Genomic DNA, 23,121 nt, shown 5'->3' with positions numbered 1-23,121 from the left:
TGGTGTTCTTCCACTTTTCTTTGTGCTACCACTTTCTTTTCTTCACACTGCTGTGGTCCCTTTCTGTTGGCCATGCATGCATCATCATATACACTCACATCTTCTATTCTTTTCTTCATCCACTTCTGCATCCCCATGCAAAACTATTTTCTCAAAAACATGCATGCATGTGCACAAAGAATAGATAAATCACATTTATTTTATATATGTTAATGTATTTTTTAAATGTTATATGTTAGCATTATGTCATAATCTTATATCATCAGTTAGAATAATTATTTCACCATTTGTTCAAGACATAAATAAATAATTGAAGGTATTGTTCGATCAATTACATCATCTGTTTATAAGAAAAAGTGTTATTCATAAATACTAGTAGGAACATTTAGAGAATTTTAATCTGACTTTTTTATGAATTTAAAACAAGTATATTTTTAATTAAAGTTAGAAATATGAGTTTTAAAGCTGAAGTTAAAGTTACTTGTTAATTTTTAACAACCATTTCTCAATAAGTGCACTGGTGTATAGTAATATCAGCAAGTGTCATATTCATAAGGATTTAACAAATATATTGAGAGTTAGTTTTTGAGTTTTTTTTATTTGAATAGAGAGTGCATGTAAAAATAGATAGTAGTAATTAGGTTAAGTGGAGTAGGAACTATGACTTGATTTCATCTTATCTTCTTCTACTACACCACTTCATCTTGATTACTTATTATGCAAATCATTCAATGGGAGTACTCTTTCTCTATAAATCTAGGTTCATCCCTGAATCACTAGAACCTAAGGACTTCAAACCCAATGTGATTCCTCAACTTCTTGTGGAATGAATCATTGATTTAATGTGCAAGACTCTTTCATCCAGCATCCCCTCTAGGTACCACGAAAGCACTAGTACATGTATGATGAATTGATTGGAGACCAATTTTTCAACTCAATCTAAACCAATTAAATAAATGAGTGATCAAGTCATCATTAAGCATAAATCCAATCACAAATAATTGAATGAAAGCAAAGATAGATACCCAAGAAGTAGAAGTGAAAAGAATCAAAATTGATTACATCAAACCTGGACACGAGGGAGTTCAACTACTAATAGAATATTACAATGTACTTCCAACAACATCTACACATAAGATTTACACTAAGAACATCTCACTCGAGCCTCACAAACCTTATTATGTCCTACTGTTACATTTCTAACTCTCCACTTGATGCTTAGAATGAAGACATAAGGTCTTTATTTATAGGAATTTTTTAGCAGTGCTCAGCCTAACTTTTGGTACTTAGCCACAAGGGTTTCTTCACAAGTGGGTTTACTTCTCAGCTCAGCCCCTTATTCTGGTGCTTAGCACTTGACCTTTCCCTCTTGGGAGGATTTTCTTGGCTGCTCAGCCTCATGGATTTCTCCTCCAGATTTCCTTGCAAAGAAGGTTTCCTCATGAGGCTCAGCTCCATTTGTTGTGGTCAGCCAGAAAGTCAAAATATGTTGTCCTGTCTTTTCTACTTCCATGACTCAATGCAAGTGATTGTGGATCAACTGTATCCTTGATATTTTCTCTCATATTCATTTCAAAACAAGAAAATATCATTATAATTCATAAAAATCCAATTCTCACTACATCATTCTATATCTTAAGCTAAGCATGTTTTTTTTATACATAAATAGAACCATTTGATGCATGATAAGTGTCAATTTCAAATGAAAAATTTACTTATTCTTGACACTTATCATTCAATCTCAGATATAGGATTAGTTTTCCAAACCTAATCTAAATCAGTTAAAGAATATGAGTGATCAATTAATCCACACATGTAATAGAAAAACCAAATCATTAACACTAAATAAAAGCTTATGTATATATGTAAATCAAAAGAAGTACAAAGAAATAGGAAATGTTTCATTCAATCTCAATACAAGAGAAAACTCATGGTGATGATAAATTCTCTTTTTACAACTAAATGGAGTTTGGGAGAAAAAGATTGAACTTCAATCTTTTTTTCCAATTGATCCAAGTGTCCTTCTTCAACTCCCTAACGCTCCTCTGTACATTCTTTCTCAAAAAGTTCTCTTCTGAATCAAAATAGCTTTATAGTGACAAAAAATAATTAGTCACTGTAGTAACCATTTTAAATACCAATTTATTAACTAAAAATTATTGGTAACTAAAATAGTTTCAAAAAATTATAATTGGTCTATAAATTTGTAACTAAAATAGTTTCTATTATGAATTGATTTATAAATTGGTCACTAATATTAACTACCTAGGTTTTGAATACCAAAAGAATTGGTCTCTAAATTAGACTCTAATTACGAAATTGGATACTAAATTGGTTTCTAAACATATTTTTTGGTCGTAAAAATGGTCACTATTTAATAGTTTTCTTCTAGTGTATGTTTATATAAGAATAAAATTGGTGCTCAGCACCAACTTTCAGCGGTTAGCTGTAGAGGTTTTCTTAAGGCTCAATCCTCTGCTTTAACACTCAATGTTGACATTTCTTCTCTATAAGTGTTTTCTCTGGACTCAACTCCTCATCTTGGTGTTCTACCTTCTAACACTCAACACTAATCCTGACACTCAGCTACACTAGTCCTTTTATCTTTTGCAAAAGTATTGCATTTTCATAAAAACATTCATTAAAATTCACAAGTAATTAATTCTTTTGACCATATTTTTGTGTTTCTAAGCTTAAGGGATATAATTTACTAAAGAATGTATAAATTTCATGTGTATTATGTGTCAAAAGCATATGTCAAATTAAGTAATCTAGACACTTACCAATATATATTTAAAAATTAAAAATTAATATTAGAAAAAACAATGTCCGAGTGGAATTTCAACATGTTGTTTTGATTGAGTGTTTCATTACAACAAAATCCTGATGACAAAGTTTACCAACCAAAAATAATTAGTCACTATAGTGACCAATTTAGATACCAATTTATCAACTATTTTTTTTAACTAAAATAGTTTCGAAAAGTTATAATTAATCTCTAAATTGGTAACTAAAATAATTTCTATTATGAATTTGTATCTAAATTGGTTAATGACATTAGCTACCAAAGGAATTGGTCTCTAATTAGTAAATTGGTTTCTAAACATATTTTTTGTCACTAAAATTGGTCATTATTTAAGAGTTTTCTTGTAGTTTTTAAACAGAACAAAGCATGAAGCATAAAACATGAATATATGTTGATTAGATCATGAGTCCTTTTGCTTCATCTGACAAATGATAGAACACCATGGCAAGTTCCAATAGAGTTGATAGGTAAATGTTGATCAATCAAGCAATAAGTATAATAGAAGACTTTAAGCTATCACGATCTCAAAGAATGTTCCTAAAGCTTAAGTTTGGGATGTAGGGAATGCCTTCACCATCTCTTGTTAAGATAATCACACCAAGTTCAAGCTTCTTTCAAATATCTCTTGGTATTCGAGTTAAAGTTGAAATGTCCCCAATTGTTTTCTTACACAAGTTGTATGCCAACTCTAGTTAAGCTATATGCCCAATATGGTGTGCACTTTTGTCACTCTTAGAGGTAAAAAGTTATGCATCCTAGCAAGACAAGTACTCTCGACTATCAAAGAAGTTGTGTAAAGAGGAAATGAGCAATTAATGCTACATGGAACACGTATTCAATGCTTCTCAACTTAAAAACTCAGCAAACGATAACAGAAAGAACAAGAAGATATTCAAATGAATTCAAAGTTACTCAACAGAAAGAAAAGGTTTGCAACTGTCACTTGTTCATGAGTCCATATAAAGACATTTTTTGAAGAAGAAAACAAGGAGAAAGTTATCATTTTGCAAGTACCAAAACTCTAATGAAATTTCTCCTTGCCTTAATAATTTGTGTCATCTTAGCAAACTAATAAAGAAGTATAACTTTTCTATACCTCAAAAGATAGTACCCTCTCTAGTGAGCAAAAACTATAATCTTTTTTATCATTCAAATATTGTATTTGTCTTCGGTCAGGAGTAACTTGTTAAAAGAATACTTATGTAAGCCAAAATTATTTTGTGGAAAGATAACTTCAACGGAGTTGATCAAGTGTGGAATGAATTTAAAAGAATACTCAAATTGAAAGAATACTTGAATAGAGTTAACCAGAAATAACTAGAAGCATACAAAATGTTTAATTATTCTTGACAATGTTAGTCTGCTTAGTGAAATTGATTAGTGAAAAACTAAACTTAATATATATAGTCAGATGAACCAATATAAAAATATTAAATATTTTTTCTTTAATTTTTTATAATATATATATATATATATATATATATATATATATTAATCTACCAAAAAAAGGAAAAAATTTAAAACTAAATTTATAAAAATACTTTATTTATCATCTTAGACTCGTCTACTTATCATTTGATAATATACATATGAACAATACAAATGAAAAACTGGAAAACTTTATAAACAAAACTCAATTCTCAATTCTTGTATTATTTCCTATTTTATGTGAAAACTAGTCAGTGCACCAGAATTCTCAATCCAGTGGACCTCATTTCTATTGACCAACGACAAACAAATTAAAACAGAGGTTATTATGTCAACCATTTTTGCACCCTATACTATTTTGATTTAAAGTAATTAATAATTATTAAATGTGATAACTGCTTTAAATATTTAAGAGCATAATATGATTGATAAAATATTATAATTTCAACACATAAATAAATATAAGGTTTCTATATCTAGACATAAATAACTACAATGTTAAAATATTGCTTAAACCGTAAATATCACTCAAAAACCAACATAAACGCTAGCACACAACAGTATATCATATCATTCCAGATTTTCTTTTCCTAAAACATTTAGAAAATTTAAAAACCATCAACTCACAAGTTCCAATACAAAATTTAAAAATGATATTTATTTAACACTAATCAACCTTCGCATCTATGAGATATGCTAAAAAGGGTACTTAAATTTCAATCTTTTTCTATTTCGTACATTTTAATAAATGTCATTTAGTTACACATTTATCATAATAATCATGTAAAACTCATAACAAAGAGTTTAGTTACTTCTAAATATTAGTCCGTCACACAAATAATGGATTATCATCATAAATCACTTTTATTTATGAATTGGAATATAATGTACATTTCATTTAAAAAAATGTATAGATGTAAAAGTTTATCTTGATTTTCGAAAAATAAAATTAAAAGGTAAGCTGTTTTTAAATCGGTTCAAAATGTAATACAAGTCTTTCAAATTTTAATTATATCCATTATTAATATTATTATTTATTTATTGATATCTGAAAAGGGTCATTTGACATTTGGTGTACCCATTATTTTCTTTTATATATATATATATATATATATACTGTTATATACTATAGTTTATGATTATGATTAATAGTAGTGCCGTGTGTATTAATAATATGTCACAGACAGACACCTTGGAATGAGGGAAAAGATAAAAAAAAAAACCTAAGTGAAGGCTTTGATTGTTCATACTTTTACATCCAAGAATAAAAAAATGGCCACTTGCACTTTGATTTAGGTTTAAAGTGGAGTGAATGAAGATTTTGTACAATGATGCAACTATATATTATACTATTATATTCATTAAATGACAACCTCTTTTACAGTGGAGGTTGCTCAATGTAACTTTTTACCAAACAAAACTTTGATTAAGTAGTTTGTTTGTTTAATCACATCTTTTGAGTCCAAGGACCAACTTGCAAAACAAAAACACTCACAAACTAAGATTGCTTAATTACCAAAATTACTTTATTATGTTCCAATGTTAATGTCATAATCATCATTAGATTTGTCATGTCACCAAGCAATGTTCCGATTCATGGCAACGCGTTTTTGGATTATGTGAAGTAAATAAGGGTTTGTTTGTTTGTTTTTCTTTCTTTCAATTTATTCCCAAAACTAGGTTTTCAAAATTAATGCAAAGTTAAACTAAATAGTTAGATCAACCTTTTCTTTCTTTTTCTCAAACCCTAGGATTCCCTTCTGCATTGTCACTATTACTAATATATTATGCAAAGATCATGTTATCTAATGGCTCAAGTGTAGTAAGACGCAAATAACTTATAATTAGTAAATATTTTTCTACCATGTTAATGTTATTCAATATAACTTAATGAATTAAATATATTTTTATTTTTTGAACTTTGATTCAAAATTAAAATTTATTTTTATCTAAAATTTTGATATATTTTATCATAAATTTTAAAAATGAATGAATTAATATAATTATTTTAATTCAATTACGTTAATTTTGTTTAATGAGTCAAATACATTTTTCAGTAGATATTGGAGTTGAAATGTATGAAATAGTATAAACAACTCAAATACTAATATGAAATAGGTCAAAAAAATTTAACTTACATAGATTAAAAGGACTATATTAATTTATTTTTAAAATTTTAAAACTAAAATATATTAAAATTTTGAATAGGAACAACTTTCAAGTTTGTATCAAATTTATGAACTAAAAAAATACTAAACTAAATTAAAAATTATGTAAAGAAAGCATCGATTCAATCGATTAAACTGTCTTATATTAATAAAATATAAGTGTATACTATTGAAACAATGTCTTGCATTTTTTTCAAAAGTTAGTTGAATTGCTAGAATAATGTTTACTATCTGTAATGTTGATTTTTTTGTCATTGCCTAAGTTTTTCTTTATATTCACGTGTGTCTTTTTTATGCAGACATCATTAAATATTAATTAAATATGCAAATGCCTCTTTCAAAAAATACTTCTACTTTTATTTATCATCTTATACGAGATTTGAAGTTAGAACTAAATTTCGTTGATATTCTAATGCTAATTAAAGGAATTTAAATATTTAGTAAGTAAATAAATAAAAGTAAAACACTTTAAATTAATTCAAAAAATAGTACTACTACATGAGAAATCATAGAAGTTATTCCACTCTAACAAATTAATAGGCATTAAAAAATGTTACAAGGGATAGATGAATTAAGCTAATAAAAATCATAATAATGAAAACTAGAAAGAGAGATTTAAGCAATTTAAAATTTAATTTTGATTTGATTATAATTTTATGATCAAAATGTATTACTTTTGTAAGAGCATGTTCCCATGTAATTATTTTATGTAAAATTTAATTATTTTATTTACTTTTCTTTATATATAATAAAATATATTTTACTTTTGAAATATATATATATATATATATATATAGATTTACTTAGTTTTTTTAAAAAATATATTAAATAATTTTAATTTTATTTCACTGATCAAAAGTTAATTGTTTAGCAAGTACTTATGTGACAACTCTTTTATAACAGGTTTAACTACTTTGGTTTCTGCTTTTATCCAAAAGTGTTAAATTGATCTTCTAGTTTTTGTAAGTTTCAATTTGATCCCGATTTTAGAAAGATTGCTGCAATTTGGTTCTTCTCGTTAAATTTTTTTAAAGCGAATCAATGATTTTTTTAATCAAAATTGGCACAATGATTATGTTAATAATTAATTACATCAATAAAGTAAATTATCTTTATTAATAACTTCAATTTTGATGAAAAATATTTGATATATTTCAATAAATTTAATGAAAATGACCAAATTGCATCAATTTTTTAAAATTTTAGACTAAATTGAAACTTAAAAAAACTGAAGGACTAATATAATATTTTTAGACAAAAACAGAACCAAAAGAATAATTAAACCTTTATAATATTTATAGAAGTTTTCATGTTTGCTTCTTATAATTTATTTAAAAGAGTTACATTTTATATAAAAGAATTACAGACAAATGCACTTTTAAATAGAAAACCTTAGCTAATTTGATTGCTCATAATTTGCTTTCCATAGAATTTACCTAGTTCTGTTTTTTTAATATTTTATTATATTATTGTTAGATTTTCCTCATTCTTCAAGCGATTTGTGATCTTAAAAACAAGACATGTCATTTTCAAATTTCATTTAAAAATCATTTTTAATAAATTACTCATCTTTAAATCTTTATATATGATACGATTTTGAGATATTCCTAGTTACTTATAAATTCCACAAAGCAGAAAAGATTGTGATTTCAATCATTGTTTTAATTTATCCTCGTGAGACTTTGTTCATTAATTAGCTTGTCGCATCCATTTATTCAATTATAGGAGAACGTAAGTGACTCATTGAGTATTTCATCTCCCTCTAAACTCCACAATTTTCAAAATAATCATCATTAGAAAAAATGATGAACACAATTTTAGTAATATAATTGGCATTAAAATTTATCTATTATGCATATATTTTCAGTTATACATATATGGTTATATACGAGGCTTCACACTAGTAAAAAAAATAACTTTTTAAGTCTGTTAAATTTTAAAGATGATAGCAAAAAATCATACGTAAATTTTAAACTTGTTAACAATAGACTTAAATATGGATAGATTCTACATAAAAAAACAACCAATTTAATTTTGTTGTGATCATAATAAACTTAAATTTATTGTGTTTTTTATTATATTAATTTTGTTTTAGCACTAAACTAAAACATAATAATTGAAATGATTCATTTTCAACATACAATAAACAATTCAAAAATCAAAATAAACATTAAGATGTCTAAGTTAAAATTGGTAATCTAAACCTTAAAACAAGACCTAAACAAAACCTAATCTCCACGTAGGAGTAGATAACTTGTCCATTGATGTGTTATTTCGGCCATGTCCTTCATTGATATAGGTGACAAATCGAACACCTAAAACAAACAATATTATTATGTAATGGAGTTCCTTAAACCGTATAACTCATGCACTAGTTATAAGTGTTTAACATTGTTCAATTATCATAAATTCTTGCCTGAATGATAGCTTTTATCCAATATATCACGTAGTAGCCACATTCCCATGAACTAACTTACCTATTGCATTATAATAAAAGAAAGAAAAATTTACATCATACAACTTGTACACCAAAATAATTAATTTAAGAATTAAATGAAATCTCACCTTAGGATATATAATTTTAATTTGCTTTTATCCAATATATCACGTAGTAGCCACATTCCCATGAACTAACTTACCTATTGCATTATAATAAAAGAAAGAAAAATTTACATCATACAACTTGTACACCAAAATAATTAATTTAAGAATTAAATGAAATCTCACCTTAGGATATATAATTTTAATTTGCTTTTGTATATTCCTTTGACATAAAAGGTTTGTGCCACCCACAACTATGGTTAAATTGAATATACATCGGTAATAATTGTTATGTACGTATTGGATGATATGAAAGTTGTATCATTACCCTTGAAGTAAGTTCTTTAATTTGTCGTTGGGTTTCTTATGAAGAGAACATAACCAAACAACTAGGCAACCCAAGACATAATGTTATCCTCTCATGCTCAAACAATCTCAAACAGAAGAAACACAAACATAATAATCCAAGATTATGTTACACTGATTCAAACATTTCAAAATTAACAGAGAATCAAATTACTCTAATACATCTAACATAATATTCTACTGAGGTGTATATGAGTACTAAAACTTGTGACGTGTTGCCAAAAAAATTAAAAGATAAATTTAAATCAATCGGAGAATTAAAAGACTTAAAACATCAATTTAAGTTTGTTGGATAATTAAACAAATAAAAAAATTTAAGCATGTAACAAACTTCAAAGTCTATTTTTGCACTAACATTTAAAAAATAACTTTATATATAACTCTTTCATACAAAATTAGCTTGAAAAAGTAAGATTTATATGTCCTTATGTAAGATAATCGTCTTATTTTGTAGTGCACGTAAAATCTTTGACAAGATTGAATTATATTTTTGTAGACACAAAAAGAATTTCTTTATAAAAAAGATATGTTTCACTATATAAGTAATATAAGTCCATATGCACTAGCACGCAATCGTGTACATGAGATAGGTTTAATTGACCCTAAGTCTGAAAAACGTTAAAATGTTGACTGAATAAAAAACTATTACTTTGAAAAGCAAATGGAAATTGATTTGTGCAGATTGAGCCGTGGAAGGCATAGAAAACGGAATAAAAGGAGAATCCAATGTGGCTGTTCTTCAACTTGATTTGATAATGTGAAACGATGTATAACCAACTTGTGTTTGTGATTAGTGAGACAAAAAAGTATTGTTTGGTTATTAGTATTTTGTTAACCCTTTTTTCTTCGTGCACACTCACACAAAGAAAGGGTTAGAAAAAAAAAAAAAAGGTTTTCGTATGTTAAATCATGTTGAAGGGTCAATTCACTACATCAAGAACAAGCCATGGAGACTACTTTTCTTTTCTTTATTTTCCACTACCTAATGTGCATGGCTTGTGGGTGCTTTTCAGACATTATAGGTCATACTTAAGAATAATGTTTAGAGTAACATTTTCTAAGGAAATTTTTACTCTTTTTGATTTCAAGAGTATGAAAACATTAAAACCTTGAAATTAGCCATGGAGGAATGTTATTGTCTTCCTTCACTCATGTTGTCTAAACTCTTGCATTATGTTGTGCACTTGTTAACTGTATATTTAGATTTTATTTTACTTAGGTAAACGTATTCATAAGTGTTTTTATGCTATAAAATAAATGACTTTTTTAATATGTTGAAATTGATTTTTTTATAAAATCTTTTATTCGGATTTTCTAAAATTTGTGGTGAGTATAAGTTAATTTTCTATTTATCCAAAATATTTATTAAGTATATCTTGCATATTTTTTGTCGTATTATATTTTTAAATGAATACCTTTATAATAAGGTATCAAAAAAAAATAAATTAATGGGTTGTACTTTTATTGTCTGGTCTAATGATGATTTGTTATATGAAATCAAATTGATCCTTTTTTGTTTTTGTTTTATATAAATTTATATTTTAAATTAAAAAAAATGAAATATATTTTTATTGTGTTTTCGGCTATATTGGAGTTTGACCTACTCTATTGTGTTGAGCTAAATTTATCTAACTTTTTTAGGTCGCTCGTATTTTAAAGAATCTAACATCCAACTGTCCATCTAAATGATTAGTTAAGTTTTAACTAATTTAACATCCTTAAATATAGGTTTTATTTTTTTTTTATCTGGTCAAAAGATTTCAATGAGAATTCTCTCACGTTTAAAACGAAAAAGGAAACAAGTTATAAAAAAATTAAATTACTCTTTTAGTTTTTATTTTTATATTAAATTGATCTTTTAAAAAAGTGATTCAATTTGTTCTTTGTGATTAATTTTTCACAAGTAGAGTTAAATTTTAAAAAATAACAAATTAATACGTGACGTTAATTTTAGTATCGTTTGTGAACAAATTAATAATAATAATAAAATTAAATATATTTTTTTAAAAAGAGAGACTTAATTAAAAAAAAATATTGAAGGACCATTTGATATATTTTTAACAAAAATAAATATTAAAAGAGTAATTTAATCTTAAAAAAAATCTAGAGAGAGAAAATATTAATTTTAATTACCAATAAAAAGATATTTATTGGATACTTTAATATTAATATTTTAATTAAGTTTTCAATTTTTAACTTAAACTGCTCATTAATATCATTTTATTATTAAATGTGAATTACTAAGTGAGAGTTTTTTTTTTTCAGAATATTAAAGTATGATTTTCCAAAATAAAAAACGTTTTGAAACTTCTGTATTGGGAGATATGGATCACATGTCCTAATATTTCGTACCTTGTCTTATATGGTTCTTGGTGGCAGGGGCTATGATTAACATAGCCCATGAAAAAAGACTCACGGGCACTGCAAGAGCTTTATAGTATCTTTCGGAGATATTCATAAATTAATATTTTATTAAAGAATTAAAATTTTTATAGTAAGAAATAGTATTAAATATGTTTCTCATCTACAAATTATTTTAAGGAAATAAGTTTTATTTTTAAATTCAAATAGACACTTATTTTATCTTTGTATTTTATAAGTAATATGTAAAATATCTTTCGAAACAAATGGTACGTGAACCGTAAACAAATGTTAGATTACCTATAAGATTTTATCTATGAAAACAAAAGTACCAGTAAAAAGAATTAACCGACAACATTTTAAAGATAGATTTTATTGACATATTATTAATTATAAACAAAAATATTTATCGATAAATTATAATATTTATTTGTTGATAACGTTTGTAAATAATTTATAATGTTTATTATCGACAAAAAATTTTGTTTGTAAATTTTATTAGTAAAATAGATGTCAAAGGAGAAATAGAAAGAGAAAGAGGAGAGGATGGAACAAGAATAAGAGTGGCTGGCTAGATTTTGGTCGTCAATAAATATCTAAGATTTTTCTTTTATATTTTATAATGTAATAAATTTATACAATATTTCCTATTTTCTTATTTTTCATATATGATTATTTTAATTTGATGTACTTTATACAATGTAATTATTAAAACGTGGAATAACTTTTATTTTAAATCATTTTATCTCAAAAAGTTGTTATTGGATGGAAAATTCCTTAATTTCTCAAAAAATGCATATAAACAAATTATATTAACTACAAATATTTGATATATAATCAAAATTGATGTTATATATATTTACTACAAATATCAATTGACATAAGATTATGTTTTAGTTTAATGAATGTATATGACTTACCAACGTATTAAGTACCAAATATCGAAAGAGAGATCATTCGCAAATTTATATATATACGAGTATCAAATATGTTGGCACATTTATTTTTAAAATAATAGGATATATTAAAAAATGCATAAATTTTTTAAAAATATGATAAATATATTATTGTTATTATATAAATTCAAATTAAAATTATATATATTAAATATTGTAAAAATAAAAAATATAAATTATTGTTATCATAAAAGTATTATTATTTTATAAATTAAATACTTTATAAATAAATATCGGTCAAATATTTTAAAGTATCGGATATGAATACATAATTCAAATTAAAATATCAATACATTTTAGATAACAACTTTTAGTATTACCCGTCTTCCTAATGAATCATTACCATATAATTGATCTTTATCTATTGAGTTAAATATGTTTTTGGTCCCTTAACTTTCAGAGAATTTTGAAATTAATCCATTTCGAAACTTTGGACCAATTCAGTCCTTCATCTTTCGAAATACGTAGATTTAGTCTTTTTAATTAAATTTTGTTAGATTTATTTGACATTTCAAGTGTGTTTCATAATAATATTTGTCTTAACATTAAAGCAAAAATGTGTCAAACAGTATAAACAACTCAAACACAATCCTCAAATGCGTACGAATCATCAAATAAACCTAACAAAATTTGATTAAAAGGACTAAATCTACGTATTTCGAAAGATGAAGGACTGAATTGGTCCAAAGTTTCGAAATGGACTAATTCCAAAATTCACTGAAAGTTAAGGGACCAAAAACATATTTAACCCTTATCTATTTTAGAAGATTATGCTTTGTGATTTTTGATACATATATAAATGTGAAATTTAATTTTAATTAATATAAATATACATAAGTTATATGAAGAACTTTGTTTAATCCAACAAATGAAATTGAAAAATGTAATATAATATATATATATATATATATATATATATATATATATATATAATATTATAGACAACAAACTATATATTAATAATATAAAATAGTTGTGTACCATAATTTAATCAAAATTCATAATATTTTAAAAATATAATTAAATTTTTCATATTTATAAATATTTTTAAAGTTAGTACATTAGATTACTTAATAAAATAGTGTAATTAAATCTAACCTAATATCAAAATAGATTTAATAAATTGTGATTTATATACTGCATCCGAGGTAGAATCTCCAATAATTGTAAATGCTTGACATATATGTATAATACAATTCAAAGGTATATCTTTACAATGTATATTATGCTAATTGAACAATGTAAAAGTTGAATTTTTATGAGGTGTAAAGACCTAGCTATAGTATCGAATCTTCGTTTTAATTAAAGGGCTAACCAAGGGATATGTGGTGCAAGGTTTAAGAAAGGACACCTTGCCTTCGGTGTAAATCAAAAATAAAGCAAAAGTACTATTTTATATAATTAATTAATTAATTAATTAACATAATTTGATGTTAAATCGTTAGTGTACATCATTTTCTTCATAGTTATATGTGATAACAAAACCAAAATGAAAATACAATTCTACATTTTGTGGTCCTTAATTACACAGAGAAATTAATGCATTCTAATTATATTCCCAGAATCAAAGATTGATATTGAACAGAATATATAGCAGTTCATCATTGCACGTGGATGGAGACATGGATTAGCATGCATATTCTTAGGGTTCCTTGACCTAATTCATATATATACCGGGAAAGATAGGATCTTAGTAAATTTCCCTTTGCATATAAATAAAAAAGAAAAAAAATGAATTATAAGAGAGAAGAAAAAAAAAAGGAAGAAGACAAGAAGAATCCATTGTGTATGCAGATGGTTTATTTTAGACCAAGCTAAAGGATCACTCGAAAGATTGTGCCAACTTTTATGTAAAAACTTTTCTTGATAGATAAAGGCAAAGGTGTGTGCATAGGAAAACCACTTATCTATCAAGAAAGTACTGATAACAATGGAACTTTAGACTGGAGCAGCATTAAATTTTGAGCTTATAACTTTAGTTGACTCTAACAGCTACCCTCAAAATTTCTCACAACAATCTCACTCTTGCATGCATAAACCCTACCACCATAACCTCATGCTCTTTAAAGGTGTTCATAAACTTACTCTCAAATCTCAAATAATGCATTTCTTTAAGGAATTATTGCATATCATACGTTCTTAATAAATTTACGTTCTGTGATTGTACAATTGTCTTGTAACGAAGGTTAGGTGAGCCAAGTCACAATCCAAGTGTGAGATTCTTAGAAGAATAATTGTTGAGGAGGAGATTGTTGTATGTGACATCAATTGTCTCATTGCAAAGACCATATGGGCTGAATCATAATCAAATCATGACGCTTGGACTGTTATGTTCTGAAGCAAAGAGAGTTGCGTCCTGATTAATGATTATAATTTTTGGTCTAGTGATAAGTGTTCGATCCTAACGAAAGATCACCATAAACATATTTTGTTTTAAGGAACACATAAGCAATCGTCTTTTAATTTTCACACGAAATGAATCTTAATCAAACATGAAAATTGTAAGCCTTGATCGAAAAACGGAGTGATGAAAAACTTTACAAGATAAATTAGTTAGTGTAACTTAGTACTGATCGAGCAATAACTTCTTTTGATGGAGGAAGCATGGTTCAATGATGAGGGACAGAGGTTTAGATATAAATGACAACAATTATCTTTTTCTGCTTTTATGATTGGCAAATAAAAGGAAAATGCATGCACGAAGTCACATGTACATGAAAAGAGAGAGATGAATGGTTGGTGTTTTCAATAATGTATAATATTAAACCATGTTTAAGGCAGGTGTGAGTTTTTGTGTGTATTTCTAAAGCAAAACAAAGCAAAGCAAATTGGTCAGTAGATTCCCATTCCCTACTTATTTACAAAAGAAGGCTTTAACACTTTAGACAAACCAATGCATCAAGATTCTCTCCTTCTATATCCAATCAAGGAGTGTCTTCTTTTCTCATTCTGCTTCATTGTTTCAGTTTATTTATCTAAGTTTTTCAATTTCATGCATTTAAGATGCTATACAATTATATACTTACATATATAGAATTTATCCACATTATACCAAGTTTAATTTTCAACACATCATTTAATACCTTCAATCTTCTTGTATCTCCTCCCTCTTGCTACTAATTTTGTAAACAACAAATTTTGATATTAAATATTTAGCAATTCCCATTTCAATTTTGTTATAAGTATGCGATTTTGTTAATATTAAAAGAATTTTCACTGTGATTATATGTTATAAGTTGCATTGTTTTACTGAACGCACGACACTTTGGTGTTTAATTATGGGTCTGGAAGCAAAATATTACACGCAGGTGTATTTGTTGATCGGGAAGTTCTTAAAATAGTTTATAAACGAATTTGAATCTAACATTGGACTTATGAAAATGAATCCAGTTACTCTCAATGATTACCGACTTAAACAAGTACTTATAAAGTAAAAATTCTTAAGATAACATTTTTTTAGTTGTACTTTAAATATTTAAGGTCCTCTCTTTACACACATGTTAGGATGATTTTAATTTATCCAAAAACTTCATCGTAAAATCATGATATGTATAAGGGTTGGGACGTCCTTAAAATGTTTCTGTCTATATATTTATATGTTTTGTTGATTAAAGAAAAAAATTGTAGGATATGATGTTGATAATTTCTATCAAAACAAAAAGCACCACCCACATTGTCATCAAGCAAAAACGATGAATATGAATAAACAATTTGAATGTATCGAACTTAGGCTTTATTTTCATTTCCTTATAGTTTTTGTCAATTTATTTTCATTAATAATTATAAAATATCACATTATGTTTTCGTTGAGCGGGATTTTCTTATATACGATATTGAACTTGTGAATAGAAAAAATGGAATTGGAAAGAAAAACTTCACCATAAATTAGCAGTTACTCCACACGAAAAATCGATAAGTATTTTTAATAGCACATTTGAAGAAAAAACACGCATTTAACATTTTTGTCATAGCTAAATCAGCCAACTATACCACATTCTTGAATTTTAGTTAGAATAATGCATATTAATTGCTAACAATAACTGAAAAACTTAAATTTTTCAAAATCTTAGTATATCAACTTGATTAAGAAAAGTATAAATTAAATTAAATAAAGATAAAGAACCATTTTTACCTTAACATTTTTTTTCCTTTAGTCAAACTCTATTGACTCCTTTACAGGTATGTACGGTTCTTTTGTTTATTATGGGCCATAGCTACAAGATTTTGCTACTATTGGATCTATTAATATAAGGCTTTTTCTTCTTGCACCATACCATCGCTGCTGCTACCGCTTCTTAAAGATGGTTTTTTTATGAAAAATAATGTTTTTGTAAAGGTAGGAGTGAAATTAACAAACTGGGTGTGAGAATAAGAAATTCATTATGTAACAGAGTACGAGGAAAACTAAAAGCCCAAACCAGGTATTGGTTCGATTCAACTTCCTCTCTGTAGTGTGGTTCACTTATTTCGTTCCAAGCAAGAGGCTCTTGGATCCTGGGCAATTAGGTGAGAACACGATTGAAAGAACTTTTCTTAATAAATATATTGCTTGTCTTTATATTTTTTTAGCATTTAATTACTATTTTTTCTGCATATAATATCATACTGAATTTGTTTTTGGACATAGGTTAATTCATTATTTAACTCTAAAATGATATACATATTTCCCTTTGGAAATTATTTGGATGAAGCTTAACAGTGGATGAGTTTCTGACCAAGAAAAGCATGGCTTCTTCAACCAAGATGTAAATCTTAGTCATAGTAAGTTGGAGAGGACGTTGTAGTTATCTCTTAAATAATCCACACACAACAAGAATAATAAAAAACCTTGTCACGAACAATCCCATGATATTTGTTTTTGATGAAATGGTAGGTTTTAGGATAGTGATGTTCATGAACAAGTTGTTTGACGTAATGTCTGAAAGAGTTGCACCAAATATGTGTATATTTTCTTTCTGAACTATATGAATGTGAGACAGTGATCCAATGGGGTGCCTTTCAAATTCATTTACCGTTGTTTCTCCATACCTGATACCACTGAAAATGGTGTTATGGTATTGCTGAAAGAAGCACGGAGTATATTTGGCTTGTGTATTTAGTTGTCTTCATTTTGAGTGGATTGTGCCTCTCTTGAATTCAACTGAAATTTTCCGTCTGCAGTGCCGGTGGTGGCGTCGGTTCCATGTATGGTTTCAACATTTGTATTTGTGTTATAATTGTTTGTGTAAACACCAGTACTTGTGGAGCGAGCTTATGCCCATTACTTTGGACATTGCAATTCATGCAATGAACACCACCTGTTCAACGAAAATGGCCAAAGAATTCCCCCTACAGCAACATTTCTAACTGGGTCTCTTTCTCGTTCCACACTTCGTTGCTTACTACCTTAAACCCACTGCTACTACACCTATACTTAGTTTATGTTTCACTACTTGTTATGTTCATGATATTTCCTATTGCTCAATATTTCCAATTCATATATGATATTGGAAACAGTCAAGTCCAGTCTAGAGTGTCATTTTTATTTTCAACCATGGGTCAGCCCTGGCGCCCTCGGGAGCTAAGCCCCATTTTCGTGGTCCACACAAGAGGGAGCTTTTTCAAAGCCCCCATGAAGTGGGTTGGGACAGGGTTAGCCCCTTCATCTCTTTTGTCCAAAACTTTATGCGAATGAAAATTTCTTCTTCCCCTTCGTGCAGTTCACAACAGTCTTCGGTGAATTTGCCACAGTCTTCGTCGAGCTCGACAGCAGCACACGGTGGTACACAACAACGGTGATAGTGACGACAACCGAGTGGTAGAAGAGGAGAATCATCGGCGAGGTTAACGTTTATTTCAACTATTTATGCAATACTTGCTTCTGTTTATTAATCAACAACACCGATTCTTTGTTTCACATTGAATTTCTTCATTTCTTGGAAGCAATTCAGCAACTTTTGCATAACCCTTTGTCTCGATGCTTGATTTGGTTGATGGGATATGTGGATTGGGTTCACTTATGTTTTGGGTCTGATTTTGATTTTTGCATTTGTGGGGTTATGGTTTCCAGGGGAGCAAATATTGTGGTGCACTAGTTTTGTTGGATGGAATGTCTCACTGAACTGATACTTTCTACCCTTCACTTTGGAAAACTTAACCCCTTTCTAACTTCTATTTCTTGTAATATTTGAGCTTCAGAATTGTTGTCTATGGCTGCTTCTGCTTGGTTGAGCTACGTGCTTCTTTACCTAGTGAACAACGACTTATGAATGTGTTAAAAGTATCATTCTCAGTTAGTTTATGTTGGAAGTTTCAGGCTTTTGCTTGGAATTAGGGAGAGTAGTCGAAAGAAATTGATTGAAAGAAAAGAGGATTTTCGTTCTCTTCCTTTTGTTCATATTAATGCTATTTGGATCATGCTTGGTATTATTATTGTGGCTTGTTTTTGTTATTAAATTTCAATTATTTATTAACTTGAGAGTTTATCATTGACATTGTAATTCTGTGAAGTTATCTAACTATTTATAAATAGTTCTACACAATGCATGGATGGAAATTTTCGTAGAATCTGATTTCAAACAAAAAAATACTCTTCCGAATTTAGATGTAGATTATAGCTAAAGTTGTATCTAAAGAAAGCAAAGGATTTGATTTTAGAAATGGATATATAACAACTGCACTAACCAGCTTTGATATATCATCAAAACCAAAAAGTCTCGAATTTCGTACCTCTTTGAATCTAATGATATCGGGGTGCTTCAAACGTTTATCTATTATACTCTTTGAGTTTCTATTATGTTTATCTAACGTTTTTGCCAGATGTTTATGTCATCTTGTTTGTGCCTGGAATAAATAAATTTGGGAAATACCACATGCACTGATAATGAATCATAACTGTTTTCAAAATTGTTTCAATAATGATTTCTGATTAATTGACTAAGTGATTTTTGTATGTTGAGGATGAATTGAAATTAAACCTTTATATGTACAAGATAGGAGAAGATGACTGTTACAAAATAAGAGAAAATGGGATCCAAAGATATACACAGATGGAATAACAGTTTGCAGTTATTATCAGAATATTAGGCAACAAGTTGATATAGTTCAACTTAAGAATAAATTTATAGTCATCGTTTGTATAATTTAGTATTGAACATACTTATTAATACTTATGAATATTCTAGTAGTATCATAATATTTATGAATAGCATCAGTTGGGATCTTTTTTTAACAGTATGCCACCTTATGTTGTTTATAAATTCATTATTTTAGGATTTTTGGATTGCAAATGATATCATTCTCTTATTAGGTTTGATTGGTTTTGTATCTTTGTAGAATGTAACTTATAACGTTTCATTATGGCTATGTACAAATCAGTCCACGAACCAAAGAACTATTCTTGATGAGTCATGCAATTAATACAGATCTATTCAATTTGTAACAAATCAGTAAGGACTCTACAACTATAAAGCATTAAAGTCCTTCTCGCAGTAATGTCCTTCTTATTTATATCATGAAACATACCAGGTTGGATGTCTATTTCTGTAAGCTAAGTTCTAATATAATGCAAACTACGTGTCATTTTCTAGTTTCATTGAAATGATCACATGACTATGTAAACAATATTAAAGTCATCATGTTACATTATTCTACTCAATTGATAATTCTTGCATATGTTTTGTGTATCTTCTCAATTCTTGATATAATGATTTTGTGATAGCCTGAAAAATAATAGTTTACATTTCCCAGGGAGGCGTTTTTCCTGTGTGAGTGTGACTTTACTGATCATTGATATAAATAAGAAAGACTAATGGCACATTCATCAAGCTTGATCGCTATGGGCCTCAATTTTGGTCCACTTCCTAAAACCAAAGTCAGTGTTTCTGGAAGTTTTGTACGCAGATCTTCAGCAGGACTTCGCATTAGGGCGGTGCAAGAAAATGGTGGACCACGAAGGCTGGTGGACATCATAAGACGTGTGCCTGAGTTCTCAAGAAATTACTTCAAAAGTCCTTCTCGCAGGGCTCTGTTTGGAGGAATCTCCTTGTTGGGTGGATTCTATGTTGCACAAACAATCTCACTGTCTTTTGGAGCTCTAGGAGTTAATGATGTTATTGCTGCAGTGTTATGTGTTCTTCTTACAGAATATGTGACTAAATTCTATTACAGCCGACCAAAAGTTACTTTCCCAGTTGCTCTTCTCAACAACTTTAAAATGGGTTTCACCTATGGACTATTCATTGATGCCTTTAAACTTGCCAGTTGATCTTCAACATCAATTCAGCCACTAAGCTTGTACGTGTACGTGTCAGAACTGGTCACCACATAAAATGCAACATGTCATGATACGTTGTACCTGGTCACACTCCAAGGTTGGTTTGCTTGTGTTAAATGTCAAACCCTTGTAAATGTTAGAATTGCTCCTAGAATCATACTTACATTTCTTGTAAATTAACTCACATATCAATTATTCCTCCCTTATATTTCTTCCAATTCTTTTATAATTTGTGTGGGTATTCTGGTCTTTTCACTATTCTTCTGTTCCTGTTATGTTCTAAATGTTTTGTCACTCACAATATTGGATTTATGAGCCTATGATCCCATTTTGATTACATTTTTTTTGTGGACCTTGAGGATAAATGGCTTCATAGAGAAATGGTATCTATCCCATGTGATGGATAAAATATAGATTTATTACGGTTTCATTATATCCATTGATTATCTAAATCTAATTTTTCAAAGTTTTTTTGTTTTTGTTTTACAGTTTACTACCCTGCCATTCTATGGAAAATCTACATTCCTGGCTCTATTATGTTGCTGAAATAGTTGCAAAGTAGTAGTTATTGAGGCACTTATAGCAAAAAACCAAAATTGTGACAATACTAATCCATAAACGTAGATAGTGGAGATGTTTGGTCATCAAACCCATCAAAGTCTGAGACAAAAAACAAACTGTTTGATTTTATGGGCATGATGTTTCTGGTTTGTTGATATCATCTTTGTGAATGTTAGGTGAGGGTGTTAAAGTTCTGGATATTTAGTCCTTATCAATGTCTTCCGAGGAATCTTCTAAACTCGGTGTCCCAAAACAAATTCAGTTGACTATATTCATTGCTTTGGGAAAAGAGGCTAAATAATTTAGAAGAATATGTATATAGTGAAGGTAACTCGTAGGGTATTATTCTTTTTTGTTGGATATTTGTATACTTCCACTTGCTATCGTTACTTTACTACTTAAACTTAATAAATCAATAAAAGATATTAGTTTAAAAATAATTTCAAAATTTCATTTTTGGATGATGTGATTTGTTTATGTTGTGTTTATCTTTTGAATATTTCTTACAGATGGTATTAATTCCCCGTAATGAATAAAGTGGATTAGGTGGAGTGAGTGTTTGAAGTAAGAAGAGTATCCAACCATATCTAAAATCTTTTATGAAAATTGTACGAAAAATATACTTTTATCACTTAATATATTTTTCTTTAAATTTATCATCCCAAATTACATATATTAATTTAAATGTGACCATAGTTTTATGTTATAAAGTTCAAAACCTGGTTTTTCTATTTATTGGTGTATAGTTTCAAATGTTAGGTTGTGTATTAGTAATGTCTTCATACAAGTTTTATCATCACTTGTATCAGGTATAATTTATTATTTTAATAAAATAAATTTATTTTATTTTCAAAAAAGATGAAATTTTACTTTAAAGAAAATAAAATTTCATTTCACTCTTAAATTACATCAACTTAAAATTAAAAATATTCAATCATAGTATTAAAAGTATCCTAATATAATACTAAATATAACTATTCAAGAACTTTAGTCATTCAAACATAAGTTATAACATAACGAAATTAAAATATAATCATAATTAAATTTGAGTTATATAACAATAAACATACTGTTCCTTGAATCTATAATATGATATTAAAATATAATCATAATTAAATTTAAGTATATAACAGTAAACATACTGTTCCTTGAATCTTCTAAGTTGTATAATATGATATTAATAAATTGGTGTATTTAACACCGATTCACTAGCATTTAACAATGATATTAATAAAAATTAACTTTTGAATTTCTAAAAACAAAAAAGTCAAAAATAACAAGATGATATCAAATGGTTGTTAAAAAAAATTAACTTTTGTATTTTTTTTAAGTGAAAAATATTAAGATAATATCAAATGGTTGCTAAAAATTCTGGTATCAAAGTATACTGTCCTATGATTATTTATAAAATATGATTAATTAAATTGATATAAAATGTGTTGCATTAACATGTTATCATATTTTAAAATATAGTTTTCATTTTAATGTATGCTATTTATGTATTGTACTGTAACTTAACTTTTGAATTTTAATTTTATTTTATATTTTTAATTATAATTTTAGATATCGTTTACAGAGACATTTCTACTATAAAATATGTGTAGATAAGTAAAACCAATCTTTACCATTTTTCTTTGAGAGAAAACAAAAACTCCCAATCCTTTACTTTTTATCATTACG

At 27.5% G+C, this 23,121-nt stretch overlaps 1 protein-coding gene across 6 annotated transcripts; it reads left to right on the top strand.

Moving 5' to 3' along the window:
* The first annotated feature begins 17,053 nt into the window (after positions 1 to 17,053).
* On the top strand, positions 17,054 to 21,820 carry LOC114186761 (uncharacterized protein ycf20). 6 transcript variants are annotated; one of them, XR_003605142.1, is made up of 4 exons: positions 17,054 to 17,132; positions 18,326 to 18,448; positions 20,355 to 20,977; positions 21,370 to 21,820. XR_003605142.1 is itself a non-coding variant. In XM_028074764.1 (3 exons), the coding sequence occupies exon 3, from the start codon at positions 20,416 to 20,418 to the stop codon at positions 20,869 to 20,871; it is 456 nt and encodes a 151-aa protein (XP_027930565.1). In that variant the 5' UTR covers positions 17,054 to 17,132; positions 18,326 to 18,448; positions 20,355 to 20,415; the 3' UTR covers positions 20,872 to 21,130. The 6 variants fall into 6 exon arrangements, 5 of the variants coding, with proteins under 5 accessions (XP_027930565.1, XP_027930570.1, XP_027930566.1 ...); XM_028074764.1 differs by lacking the exon at positions 21,370 to 21,820 and having other exon boundaries at positions 20,355 to 21,130; XM_028074765.1 differs by lacking the exons at positions 17,054 to 17,132; positions 21,370 to 21,820 and adding an exon at positions 17,312 to 17,387 and having other exon boundaries at positions 20,355 to 21,130.
* The last annotated feature ends 1,301 nt before the right edge of the window (positions 21,821 to 23,121 follow it).

The sequence above is a fragment of the Vigna unguiculata genome, chromosome 6 (genome assembly GCF_004118075.2).
Source record: "Vigna unguiculata cultivar IT97K-499-35 chromosome 6, ASM411807v1, whole genome shotgun sequence".
In the NCBI taxonomy this organism is placed as follows: domain Eukaryota; kingdom Viridiplantae; phylum Streptophyta; class Magnoliopsida; order Fabales; family Fabaceae; genus Vigna; species Vigna unguiculata.
Note: the sequence above shows the minus strand (reverse complement) of the source record. Positions and strands in the feature narration are given on the sequence as shown.